The sequence below is a fragment of the Dipodomys spectabilis genome, unplaced genomic scaffold (assembly GCF_019054845.1).
Source record: "Dipodomys spectabilis isolate Male_0828 unplaced genomic scaffold, ASM1905484v1 ptg000783l, whole genome shotgun sequence".
Taxonomy (NCBI): Eukaryota; Metazoa; Chordata; class Mammalia; order Rodentia; family Heteromyidae; genus Dipodomys; species Dipodomys spectabilis.
The window spans coordinates 3,312,564-3,326,169 of NW_024871460.1; the positions used below are offsets into that span (position 1 = coordinate 3,312,564).

The following is a 13,606-nucleotide window of genomic DNA, read 5'->3' on the forward strand; positions in this document are numbered from 1 at the left end:
ACCACTTATCTTCAGAACATCTGTCTGGCTCACAGGCTAGAAGAGAAATAATACAAGCACTTTACAACAAAGAAGAAACAACTTTTCTCAGTACTGGCTCCTGAGGCTCTCAGCTCTATCCCCAACCCAATCTTAACTTCTGTTGTGTAATCCAAAGCAATGGTTTTATTTTCTGCTTCATTGCTTACCAAATTTGATTAAAGTAAGAACCACCAGGGCTGCTCCAAAGCATCCTTGGCAGTGCAGTCTCCACCCCACGCTGCCAGTGCAACTCTGTTTCTCTCGCATCGCAGACAGAATGTGAAGTCCACCCAACAGAGCTCTCTTCCCTCCTCTTCCCTTCTCCTGAAGCTCAGTTCAGGAGCTATTCATCATTCACCCACTAGGTACCAGCCATTGTGCTGGGGATGGAGGAGAACGATACAGTGGAGTCAAGAGTCCTGTGTCCAGAGCTTCTGCTCCACCAAGTAAGACACAGGGAGCTATTTGCAGGAAGGTCTGAGGCAGGCAAGTCAGATGGGTACAGAGGAAATGAGACCATGCAGAGGGAACAGGACAGAAGAGCAAGGGAGAAAACTGGCACGGCAGGCTGGTACAATAATCTAAGCAAGACTTGAAAAAGTTGGGCTCCCTGCCACTCATAGACAATCATGGAGAGCCCTGGAGGCAGAGGCAATGTAGATTTGAGGCCCCCTTTACTCTTCCTCATGGCTCTAAAGTTCTTCAGTGGGCTTCTGGCTCATGTGATTGGAGGCTGCTCCTACCTATATTCCACCAGCATCTTTCTCTCCCTTCTCCTCCTCCTCCATCCTACCTTCCATATTCCACCTCCTCTACCTCCTCCCATTTCCTCCTCTTTCCCCTCCACCCTCTTCCATTCTGCCTTCTATTTGCTTCTTCCTTCCTCCTTTCTCCCTCTTCCCACCATCCTCCTCATCTTGCTTTCCATCTTCTTCCTCCTCTTCTCCTTCCCCATCTCTTCTTCTTCCTCCTCCTCTTTTTTCTTTCTCTCTTGCCTAAGAGCAGCAGTACCTTGCCTCTTGGCCACTAGTTCAAGCCTATCTGATGAGGAAAAAGTATAGAAAGTAAAGATGGAAACAAAAGCCTTGATTCTAAGAGAAGCTGACTGAAGAGCAGCCAGCAGGCGTAGCAGAGAGGCAGGTGTATGGGGAGGAACATGGCCACCTCGTGGGACAGGAGGCCCATCAGAGACTAGGCTTTCAAAAATCTGGAAACTCTAAAGTGCATGACCAACATTTCAAAAGCAACTTCTATCCTGGATTTCAACAGCTAGGAGGCTTGAGGAGGAAATATCCATTCCATGATTCTGCTATGCAGATAGCAGGACATGAAGACCCAGAGAAAAGCACAGGGGCCTATGTCACCCTTGGGACCACCTGCCACCTTATCACGGCTAGAGCAATCTCCAGTGAGTCTGCACAGGTCACAGCCATCTGTTTACAGACATTTAGAGTTTCCAGGCACTCTCAGGACAGGGGACTTGGGCTGGGTCCAAATGGACAGAGAATCCATTCCTCTTGGTCTATTTATGTCGATGTAAACACTCGCCAAGGAAACAAGGCATGTGAGCATGCGCCAGCTCTGCAGGCCCTTGGGTGACTGCAAAAGGCAACTGGAAAGTCACATGTCATAACAGTGGAAAGTACATATGCAACTATTCTTAGCGGTGGAATGTATACACTGTCTCCCTGCCCAGGGGCCCTTGCACAAAGCTCTAGAAACTGTGAATGTGCCTTCAGCATAAACAAATCCAGAACTCTCCCAGCACAAATCATTTGGCAACTGAAGGAAAGGCCTGGAGTTTATGGTTTCACTCGGAGCTAGAGGTGGAGACTTTCTGAGAAGACAAGACAGAGCAGGCAGGCGTCGGTGGATGTCACTGCAGCAAAACAAGGTAAGCATCCCTAACGCTAAACTCCTCTGTAGGTAGACTGCCAGTGAGACCTATATTAACGCACGGTTTCATCTCTGATTTCTCTTGGTTCCATCTTTAAAACAAAACTGAAAGACACTAGGGAGTCATGCAGATAGACTAGATAAATGGATGGATACACACATACATGCATACATACGTACATACATACATACATATGTACGTAGATAGATAGATAGATAGATAGATAGATAGATAGATAGATAGATAGATAGATAGATAGATTTTATAAACATCACTAGAAAAATTTTATAAACATCACTCTCATCCCTCATTTCTGCCTAGTTACCAGAAGACCACATCCCCAAAAAGTCATCCTTGGGAAATGACTAATACCCAGAAAGTGATGTTCAGATGAGTTTACTAAACAACAGGTGCTGAGACTCTAGAAAAGACACACACACATGCATGTGCCCTGTCAGGCTAACATTTCAGCCCCTGACAATCAAGAAACAGCCAACTTTGGTTTATTTAGTTTTCTTTAGGTTAGTTAATGATGTTTCTTTTGCCTATTACCTTTGAGAAGAACCATAATCAAACAAAGAAAACCAAGGAAGGGAAGGGAGGGAGGTGAAGAGGAAGGGAAGAGGGAAAGGAAAGGAAAGGAAGGGAAGGGAAAGGAAAGGAAGGGAAAGGAAGGGAAGGGAAGGGAAGGGAAGGGAAGGGAAGGGAAGGGAAGGGAAGGGAAGGGAAGGGAAGGGAAGGGAAGGGAAGGGAAGGGAAGGGAAGGGAAGGGAAGGGAAGGGAAGGGAAGGGAAGGGAAGGGAAGGGAAGGGAAGGGAAGGGAAGGGAAGGGAAGGGAAGGGAAAGGAAAGGGATATTGCTTTTGAGTCTGAGGGGATGGCCTTCCTTCCCAGTCTTCTCTACACCATATTCTTCATGATTCTGGAGGCCACTTGGTGAATGGATACAGATGCTCTGAACCTTGGAGTGCCCACAGCTAACCCCAAGTGCATGGTGCTAAAAAAGACTTGATCCTTCCTCCCTCTCGGGGCTTCCTCCTCTCTTTCTAGGATGGATGAGGAGTCACCAGATGGCCTGCTCTTCAAAGACCATCACTTCTCCTCCGAATTGCTGAAACAACTCAATGACTTAAGGCAATGCAGGCTCCTGACTGATGTGAGCATCTGCACCGGTGCCTGGGAGGTCCCCTGCCACCGCAATGTGCTGGCCTCCAGCAGCCCCTACTTCCGGGCCATGTTCTGCAGCCACTTCCGGGAGAGCAGGGAGGCCAGGGTGCAGCTGCGAGGCGTGGATCCCCGGGCTCTGGAGCAGGTGGTGGGGTACGTGTACACGGGGGAGGTGCACATCACCACTGCCAACGTCCTTACCCTGATGGAGGCAGCCTCCATGCTGCAGTACCCCAGGCTGTTTGAGGCCTGCTCCTCCTACCTGCAGAGCCAGCTGGCCCCCAACAACTGCCTGGGCATGGTGAGGCTCTCTGAGATCTTAAGCTGTGAGACCCTCAGGAAGAAAGCCAGGGAGGTGGCCTTGACCTACTTCCCAGAGGTGGCTGTATCAGGTGACCTGAACGAGCTGGGGGCCTTGGAACTGAAAGACTACCTGGGAGATGACGGGCTGTGTGGGGAGGAGGAAAAGGTGTTTGAAGCCCTCATGGCCTGGGTTAAACACGATGTCCAGGCCCGCAGGCGGCACCTGCAGGAACTACTGCAGCAGGTGCGGCTTCAGTATATTCACCCCGCCTTCTTCCACCACTTCATCGCCAACGATGCGCTCCTGCAGTCCTCACCCGCCTGCCAGGACATCCTGGAGATGGCCAAGAGGCAGGTGTTCTCACTGTATGGCACCAGTGCCCAAGACAGCCGACCCACGTGGCATGTCCCTCCGAGGAACTCCTACCAAGACTTCCTCCTCCTCCTGGGTGGACGCAAGGACAATCAGCAGACCACCAGGGAGGTCCTGCTGTACAGCGCACTGACCGGCCAATGGCAGAACCTTGCCAAACTCCCCACCCGGCTGTACAAAGCCTCGGCTGTCGCCTTGCACCGCAGCGTCTATGTGCTGGGGGGCATGGTGGTCAGTGGCGGGCAGAGTCTCATTAGTCACAAGGTCTATATCTTCTCCCTGAAACTCAACCAGTGGAGGCTGGGGGAGCCCATGCTGGCAGCCCGCTACTCCCACAGAAGCACCGCCCACAAGAACTTCATCTTCTCCATTGGGGGCATTGGAGAAGGGCAGGAGTTCCTGACTTCCATGGAGAGGTATGACAGCATCTGTGACACCTGGCAGACCATGGCCAGCATGCCGGTGGGAGTCCTCCACCCGGCGGTGGCGGTGAAGGACCAAAGGCTCTACCTTTTCGGGGGAGAGGATGTCATGCAGAACCCAGTACGCCTTACCCAGGTAACCAGCTGGCCCTGCACCCATGCACGCACATGTATGCACACATACATATATTATGGCATACACACACGTGGGCACACACATGTGTGTGTTTAGGTGCATGAATGCACATGCACGCTAAAAATGCAGATAGAGAAGCAAATGCCTATATGCATATGTATATGCATACATAACAGGCACATCATATTTCACGCATACACCTGTGCTTACATTTCTATTTTGCAGGGCCAGAAGAGAGGGAGGGAAGGAAGAAGAAGGATTGACAGCAAGAATTTTTTTTCAGTTTATGCCATCTCTATCAACTCCTTCCCAAGCTACCCCAGCAAACTCCTCCACTCAAACTGCTACTTCTGACTCCCTGTGTATCAAAATTTTGGAATATTCTTGAGAGATGGTCATGGGGAAGAGTGGCCTGGCAGGGCTTTCTAGGTCTTGTCAAGACACTGAGATTGTAGACCTAGTGCCAGTGGCTCATGTCTGTAATCCTAGCTACTCAAGAGGCTGAGATATGAGGATCAAAGTTCAAAACCAGCCTGGGAAAACAAATCTGATACTTTAATCTCCAGTGAACTAGTGAAAAGCCAGACACAGAGGTGTGGTTTGAGTGGCAGAGGACCAGCGTTGAGCGGAAAAGCCAAGCATAAGCGTGAGGCCCTGACTTCAAGCCCCAGTTTCTGAGATTATAGGGTGAGTCAAGTTATCAGATTTTGATTTTAGGAGTTTCTTCTAGATGCCTTGTAAAGAAGGAGTTAGAAGAGATCAAAGGAAGAGAGTTGGGAGGTTCTTAGAGAACTTTAGGCAAGTCCAAGTTCAGGTAATGATGACTTAGACCTGATCAGTGTCACTGGAGATGTTTTGTTGCCTTCACTGTCTGGCTCACATTTTCTCAGACAATTGGGGCTAATTCTTAGTTATTCCACAATTGTTGTTTCTAGTTCCACTCATTTATTTGAGCTGTAACACAGCTCTGATCCACAAAACAGATCCACCACAGTGCTTCTTTGTAAATCTGAGCCCCTCCTGCTTCACTGAACATTTTTTTCAAAATAGAATCAACAACTATAGTGATGATTTCACATTGCAAAATTGTCACTGAGTTCCTAAGAATAAAATGCCAAGCTCAAAAAAAAAATCCTTCAGCTAGGATTTCTTTTTTTTTTTTTTAATTGTGAAAATACTGTACAGAGGAGTTACAATTACATGGGCAAGATAATGAGTACATTTCTTACCAAGCATTGTAGCCTCCTCCTTTGTTTCCCCTTCCCATCCCCTCCCATCCTCCCCCCGCCCCCCCACCCAATCTTCCCCGGCCCCCCGCCCCCCGCACGAAAGTTGTAAAGTTCATTTTCGACATAACGACTTCAGCTAGGATTTCTTATCCATCAAGAAATGCAAAGTCCAACCCAACAGGATCCTCTGCACAGCCAAAAATGATTAAAGCTATCAGTGTAGCCATGGGACACTGGAAGTAGATAAAAGTGTTTATCAAGATGCTTTTCTTACTTATTAGCTTGGAGATGGAAATTTTGCTTATTGAATATAGTTTTAATGGAGTGCTTTGGGGTGACTTGAGGAAGCAGAATGGTTCACTTGCAGCATCATTCTTTTAACGCAATGGGGTCACTGTGCAGATGGCATGGGTAAATGTCCCTTCCTACCTGGCCTTCTTTCTACCTGTTTCTGGAGAGCAGCTAACAGTTCCTTTCTCAGGACTATATACCTACTCCTCCCTTGGTCAACAGCCATCCTTTGTTACTCTCTCTGGGATATTATGAAGATTGTGAATAAATGTTAAATCTATTTTGGAAACCAAACCCAACACTGGGAGAGCAGAAGGCCAGGAGGCTATTACTCTCTCCAGCAAAATGCAATCCATGTTTGTTTTTCTGTCAAGGAGGTCACTTCGCTAAGAATGTGCCACCTATGTATTTGCAGATAAAAGAATGAGCTTTCACGGTCAGTGCGATCGCCCCTTTCTCTAGCCCTCATCTCTTCCAGGCTTCATAGACTCGCAGGCCTGACAAGGACCTCAAGAGGTCTCATTCTCAAAAACCTCCATCAGAAAGGTCACCAACAACCCAGATGCCCTACAACAGATGAGTGGATCCAAAAAATGCGGGTACCTATACACAATGGAATTTTACACAGCTATTAAGAAGAATAAGACTATGTCATTTGCAGGGAAATGGATAGATCTAGAACTAATCATGTTAAGTGATGTAAGCCAAGCTCAGAGAGACAAATGGCACATGGTTTCTCTCATATGTGGAAGCTAGACAAATGATAAATTATACAGGTCTGTAGGCATTCACACACAGTAAAACCAAAGGAGGATACTCTTAGGGGAGCAATGCCTATGTGCCGCTGATCATAAAGCATATTCATTGAAATGAACTCCAGGAAATGGAAACAAGAGGTTTTCTTCTTTGTTGTTGTTTTTGTTTTTTTTTCTTTTTGTCTTGTTTGTTTGTTTATCTGTCTTTGAGAGGGTAAAGGGGGCACAGAAAAGGAGGGACTAAGTGTGAACAAATGCAGCAGTGGTACTCATTAGACACTATGTTGAGAATGAACTTGTGGGTAAGAATGGGAAGAAAAACCTGGCAGAGGAGGAAGAGGTAACATCATCCAAAAAGAAATGTCCTCTTTAACTACCTTACATAATTGTAACCCCTCTGCATAGCACCTCTATAATAACAATTTAAAAATTATAAAAAGAAAGGCCACAGTTCTGAACATGATAGTCAACAGTCTGGCTGGCCTCTGAGCCACTCACTCTAGCTGTACTACCTTGGGCAGGTCACTTAATCTGAGTCTTAATGATCTGATCTGAATAATGGGTGAACCAATAGTATCCTTTCCACAGGATGGTTGTGAAGGTCAATTTTTTTGGGGGGGAGGGTCGGTCGTGGGGCTAGAACTCTAGGCCTAGGCACTGTCCCTGAGCTCTTCAGCTCAAGGCAAACACTCTACCACTTGAGCCACAGTGCCACTTCCAGCCTTTCCTGTTTATATGGTGCTGAGGAATTGAACCCAGGGCCTCATGCATGTGAGGCAAGCGCTCTACCGCTGAGCCACCTTCTCAGACCCTGAAGGTCAGATTTTTTATGTGCTAATAAAATTGAACTCAGGGCCCTGCACTCTTAGTAAGCTTTTTCACTCAAGCCTGGTACCCTACAACTTGAGCCACTGCTTTACATCTGGCTTTTTGCTGGTTAATTGGAGATAAAAGTCACATGGACATGGACTTTTCTGCCAGGGCTGGCTTTGAACCTCAATCCTAGGTCTCAGCCTAATCCTAGTATTATAGGCATAAGCCACCAATGCCCAGGTTGAATATACCAGAACATTTAGGAAATTAAGCAACTGTTTAACATTGATTAGAAGAACTGCTGATTTTTGTACACACTCAAGTTGCTCCAGTTCTTTTCTTTGTGTTCCAAACAAAGTAAGGGAAATGCATATCGCAATACAGAACACTTGGTCCTTTCTGTAGAAATAAAGCCACAGATATCCTGAGGTCACACAAGGACCGATTTCTAACAATGTTCTTTCTGTCATTCAGTAATAAATTATTTCTTGGTGACAATGTAAGTACAATTTAAAAGCTAGAATGAAGCAGAAAGAAAAACATCTCAACTTCCAGGGTTTGTCCTTAAAATGACTATTTCTGTCCCCTTTTTAATGTGTATACAAGCCAGTACCAGGGGTTGAACTTGGGCCTTGAGCTCTTGCTTGGCCTTTCTGCCCGTGGCTGACACATTACCACTTCAGTCATGCTTTTGGTCCAACTTTTTCACTGATTAGATGAAGATGAGGTCTCAGCTCATGAACTTTTCTGCTCAGGCCAGCTTCAAATCTCAATCCTCAGATTTCTAGCCTTCTGGCTTCTCCTCCCACCACTTTTTCTTAGGTTTAAAAGGAAGTACCATGATTGTATTCTCCCTTAGGTTTATCACATTTCCAGAAACACATGGTTCAAAATGGAGACAAGGATCATCAAAAACGTGTGTGCTCCTGCGGTAGTACTAGGACAGCGCATTGTCATCGTGGGAGGTGAGTCTGAGCAGAGCAGTTCTGAGTGGGCCACCAACATGGCATCTCCCAGGGAAAAAAGGCCACTGATAGACAGTGTTCTGTAGGACAGTCCTTTTGGATGCCATTTCCATTCACCCTGGGGAATGGCCCTTTTCTCATTCAGAAGTTTCTGCCTGCCTTCATCTCTAACCAAGGGATGAAATACCATGTAATTTTTCAAATTAGCTGTGATAACAAAGTGTACTATTATATCCAAAGCACTTAGCACCATCCCAGACTTATGATCACTAAGAGATATTTCCTATTGCTAATAATGTTGGCAACTTCTCCATAGATGCATAATGTTGATGGTTAGGAGGGCTGGCTGGTGGGGGCAGGGAGGATGCAATCAGAAATATTTGGCTTCCAATTCTGGCTCTATCATTAACTGGCAGATTATTTTATGCCTCCATTTGCCCATCAGTAAAATGGGGATCCAAGAGATAGGGCTGTTGTGGAGGAGCATTTCTGATGTCAAAAAAGGCTCCTTCCTTGGATTGTGGGGAGACGAAAATGCCAAAAAGACAGAGAAAGCTATGGTACTGAAGCCAGAACTCGTGACATTGCTAGGCAAGCCTTCTCCCACTGAGCTAAGTCCCCAACCCCCTAATGGCTTATTATTGCCTTGATTTGAGGATAAAGCTGTGGGGACCAGCATCAGACAGATCCAGATGCCAAACCCAGCTCTGCCATTTGCCAGACCTTGCCAGAGAACCTCAGCATCTCATGCTTGAGGACAGAGCCCCAGAAACAGCATGAGCAACAGTCCCAGCAAACAGCTCTGTCATTTGGTTTTCAGGTTACACAAGGAGGACCCTTGCTTATGACCCTCAGTCCAACAAATTTGTCAAATGTGCAGACATGAAGGACCGGAGGATGCACCATGGGGCCACGGTGATAGGGAACAAGCTGTATGTGACGGGCGGGCGGCGCCTGACCACGAACTGCAACATCGAGGACTCAGCCTCTTTTGACTGCTACGACCCTGAGACAGACACCTGGACATCACAGGGACAGCTGCCACACAAACTCTTTGACCACGCTTGCCTGACTCTCCAGTGCATACCTCACATGGCCACCTTTTCATGAGATCTACACAGAACTCACATCAGTCAAAATGCTTTCAGATGAGACACACAGAAACCCAGATCCAAAGAGTTTAAGCCTAAAAGGATGTGGGAGAGCTTACAGACCTGAGGCCAGGCATATGATTGTCAGAACTCACTAAAAACAAGGTTGAGGGCAGGCATGGTAGTGCACATCTGTAATCCTGGCTATGAGGAAGGCGTAGATAGGAGGATCAAGGTCTTAGGCAAGCCTTGGGTAAAAGCATGAGACCCTATCTGAAAAAATTACTAAAGCAAAAAGCACTGGGGGTATAGCTCAAGTGGTAGCAAGCATGAGGCTGTGATTTCAAACCCCAGTAAAACATACACACACACACACACACACACACACACACACACACACACACACACACACACACACACACACGGAAAAGAAGGGAGGGAAGGGAAGGGAAGGAAGATGATAAAGGGTTCTTTTTAAATTCCATACCTACCTCTTGAGCCATCACTATTGCCAGAGTTTGTGCTATAAAACTGGATAGTTTTGGATCCCATCTCTCCAGACAGAAGTAATTAACTACTTTGATTGACAGTCCATCTGAACTGCATGTAATAGGACAGAGGCATTTCCCCAAAGGAAGAAATTTCAGGCTGATGTAACCAGAGCACCTCCGAAATGCAGAGCGAGAGGGGCTGAGAAAAACCCCAGAGGGCTCCTGCAAGCACTTGGTCTGCATTGGCAGTGTGAGAAATCTGCCCTGACTATGTTTCTCTGTGTTCTGTAAGCAGAGTACACTGAAATTCCAAAGAAGTATGTACAATTTGATATCTAGGGTTTTCAAATTTATCTTGTACTGAAAGATACTTTTTAAAAAAAAAAACCAGAATAAAGTTTTGTTTCTGGTGCCAAATAATGTTTGTTTTTTTTGTTTTGTTTTTTTCCCTCCAGCCTCCAGGGAACTTTTAAACCTGCAAAATTAATCTGGATTTTCATTTCAGTAAGTATTATGAGAATTGTTCTGGGGAAAGCTAGCAAATTCCTCCTGTCATTATGACAACGATTACCCTCCAGATGCCAGGGCTGAGCTTCGCTGTGTTCCCTTCTTGTCCAGTGCCTCCTACACGGGCTCTGTGTGAGACCCAAGAAGGAGCTGAACCATGCACCAGCAGAGCTTTACACTGCCTGCACATTGCAATCACCTAGGAGGAAATCTGGGAATAGGGTTGAGCTTCCTTTCGGGACAAATGGACAGGCCTGGAGTTCTATTTTTTTTTTTTTTTTGGTTGTGTGGCTAGGCACTGTTCGTGAGCCTCTTTGTGCTCAAGGTTAGTGCTCTATCACTTGAGCCACAACACCACTTCCAGGTTTTGAGTGGTTTATTGGAGATAAGAGTCACATAGACTTTCCTGCCCAGGCTGGCTTTGAACTGCGATCCTCAGATCTCAGCCTCCTGAGTAGCTAGGATTATAGGCAGGCGCCACAGGTGCCTGGTTTTGTTTTAAGGTTTTCTAGATGATCCCATTGTGCAGTCAGTGTGGAGACCCACAAACCTACTCAGCTGTGCTGTTCGTGGCTGCTTCCGTTTCCAGCCTGGCCTGGCCATTCCCATCCCAGTTCAGCCTGGTAAAGCAAAGTCCTTTCTCCTTTCACCAATGGGCACATTTGGAACAAGTCTTGCTGACATCAGAGAACTTGATTTTGGGGGTGTCCCTCCCATCCAGGTCCATGTTCTGTTCTGCTTTTCTCCTTTCTTCCTAGTGTGTTTCTTGCTGGGCTAAAATTCCACCCTGCTCCCCAAACCACTTGGCTGCCTAACCAGTCCCCTTAGAAGCCCACTGGTTTCTTTGTCCCACTGATCCTATTAGAACCTTCTCTATCCAGGCTCTCAATCCCACCTCTCCCAACGGTGCCAGCATCGGCAGTCCATGTTCATATCCTGTCCATCTTGACCAGCGCGTTGGGTGACATGGCTGCCCATCATGTCCCTGTAGCTCCCTTCCTCTCTCCACCCTGCGACACCTCTCACGTTGGTTTCTCTACCTCCTTCTCACGTCTCCTCCTCCCTGAGGTTCATCTTGCCTCCTCATTTTCCTGACGACAAATAGGAATAGGAGGACTCAGTCCTTAGACACTTTTTGTCTCTACTCTCTCTTCATAGATGGGTGAACCTGTAAAGCCCATGAATTTGCACACGACCCACACACTGCTGACATTTTCTCTACCAGCTGCTTGCTCTCCATCTCTACATTGAACTTAAATACATATCTTGAGCCTAACTGACCCAACACAGCTCCTACCTCACCAAACTTGCTCCCCCCAAGCCTCCCACCCTAGCACGGGACAGGACAGGACACAGCTTTCTTTCTGTTGCTCAGGCCCAAGGCCTTGGAATCCTCTTGCTTCTGAAAGCATTTCACACTCTATTCTTGTTGGTTCTATATATATCCAGAGCTCAGCTACATCTCACCATCCACAGCATGCACTCCGACCAAAGCCGCCATCTTTTCTCATTTCTGCTCTTATAATAGATTTATCTGGGATCTCCCAACTTGCACCTTTACCCTTAGATCTCTTCTTTGCACAGCAGGCTGTGGAATCTTTTAAGAAAATAAATATAGCTGGGCACCTGTGGGTCACACCTATATAACCCTTGCTATTCAGGTGGCTAAGATCTGAGGATCATGGTTCAAAACCAGCCCAGACAGGAATGTCTGTAATACTCTTATCTCCACTAAACTACCAAAGAAAGCCAGCAGTGTAGGTATGACTCAAGTGGTAGAGTGCTAGCCTTGAGCAAAAGAAGATCAGAGTCTGTGCCCAGACTTTGTGTTCAAGCCCTAGGACCAGCACAAAAAACAAACCATAAATGTAACTGGGCACTGGTAGCTCACGCCACCTGGGAAATGAATCCTAGCTACTCAGGAGGCTGAAATCTGAGGATCATGGTTCAAAGCCTAGGCAGAAAAATCCATGAGACTCATATCTCCAATTAACCACCCCCAAAAATCTGGAATTAGAAGAAATCAGGCTGTGGCTCAAGTGGTAGTACACTAGCCTTGCACAAAGAAAGCTCAGAGACAGCACTCAGACCCTGAGTTCAAGCCCCAGGACCAGCACCAGAAAAAAAAAGGCTAAAAACAGAGCTCTGCCTCAACTGGTAGAGTGCTAACCTTCAGAGAGGAAAAAAAAATGCTCAGGAATAGTACCCAGGCCCTGAATTCAACCAAGACCAACACACACACACACACACACACACACACACACACACACACACTAATCAAACAGGTCATTGTGTTTAAAAGCCTCTTATGCCCTTCCCCAGAGGCCCACAAGACTCCTCCACCTTGCTATGGGCTCTCTGACCTCATGTTGGAGTCTCATCTTTCACCATGCTTCTCTCTCAGCATTGCCACCATGTCTACCCCAAGCAGGTCTTCACTTCCTTCATTCTCACTTGCTGTGCCCGCCCACTTAGAAACACTGCTTCAGCTATCACTCCCACGCTGTGCCCTCCCCTCCCCGGTCCCTTCACCACATCTATCAGCAGGTCCTGTCAGTGACACCCCTGAAATAGATCGCAAATCCCTCCACCCCCTGCCTTCCCTGCTGCCTCCTAGGACAGGCCACCTGCCTTTCTCCAGCCTCCTGAAGAGCCTGGGCCTTCCTTACTACCCCTCCAATCTTTCCTTGAACAATAGTCAGGACAATCTCTTTTCCTCCATTAACTCCAATTTCAATCTAATCTTTTTTTCAGAGTTACTAGTATATATGAAGTGTGAATGGCATGCCAAGTAGTTTTATTATGATAGTTTCATACCAGCATACACTGTACTCTGAGCAAATCCATCTCCTCTATCCTACCTTCCTCCTTCTTCTAACAGTTTCAGTAAGGCTGGCTGTTTGTAGGTGGTTCATAAGAGGACCTCCATTCTGCCTGGGCAGACAATCCATGAGACTATGATCTCCAAATATTTAGCAAAAAGCTGAAAAATGGAGACATGGCTCAAGTGGTGGAACACTAGCCAAGATTGCAAGGCCCTGAGTTCAAGCCCCAGAAAAGACAATTTAAAAAAATTCAACAAGTTTTATTGTTTTATTTCCATATATTACATAAAGTACTTCACCCTCCTCATCCATTCTCCCTGG

The 13,606-nt window shown here is 46.7% G+C and overlaps 1 protein-coding gene across 1 annotated transcript; it reads left to right on the forward strand.

Moving 5' to 3' along the window:
- The first annotated feature begins 2,968 nt into the window (after positions 1 to 2,968).
- On the forward strand, positions 2,969 to 9,481 carry Klhl38 (kelch like family member 38). The gene is made up of 3 exons (XM_042673240.1): positions 2,969 to 4,318; positions 8,266 to 8,371; positions 9,192 to 9,481. The coding sequence occupies exons 1-3, from the start codon at positions 2,969 to 2,971 to the stop codon at positions 9,479 to 9,481; spliced, it is 1,746 nt and encodes a 581-aa protein (XP_042529174.1).
- The last annotated feature ends 4,125 nt before the right edge of the window (positions 9,482 to 13,606 follow it).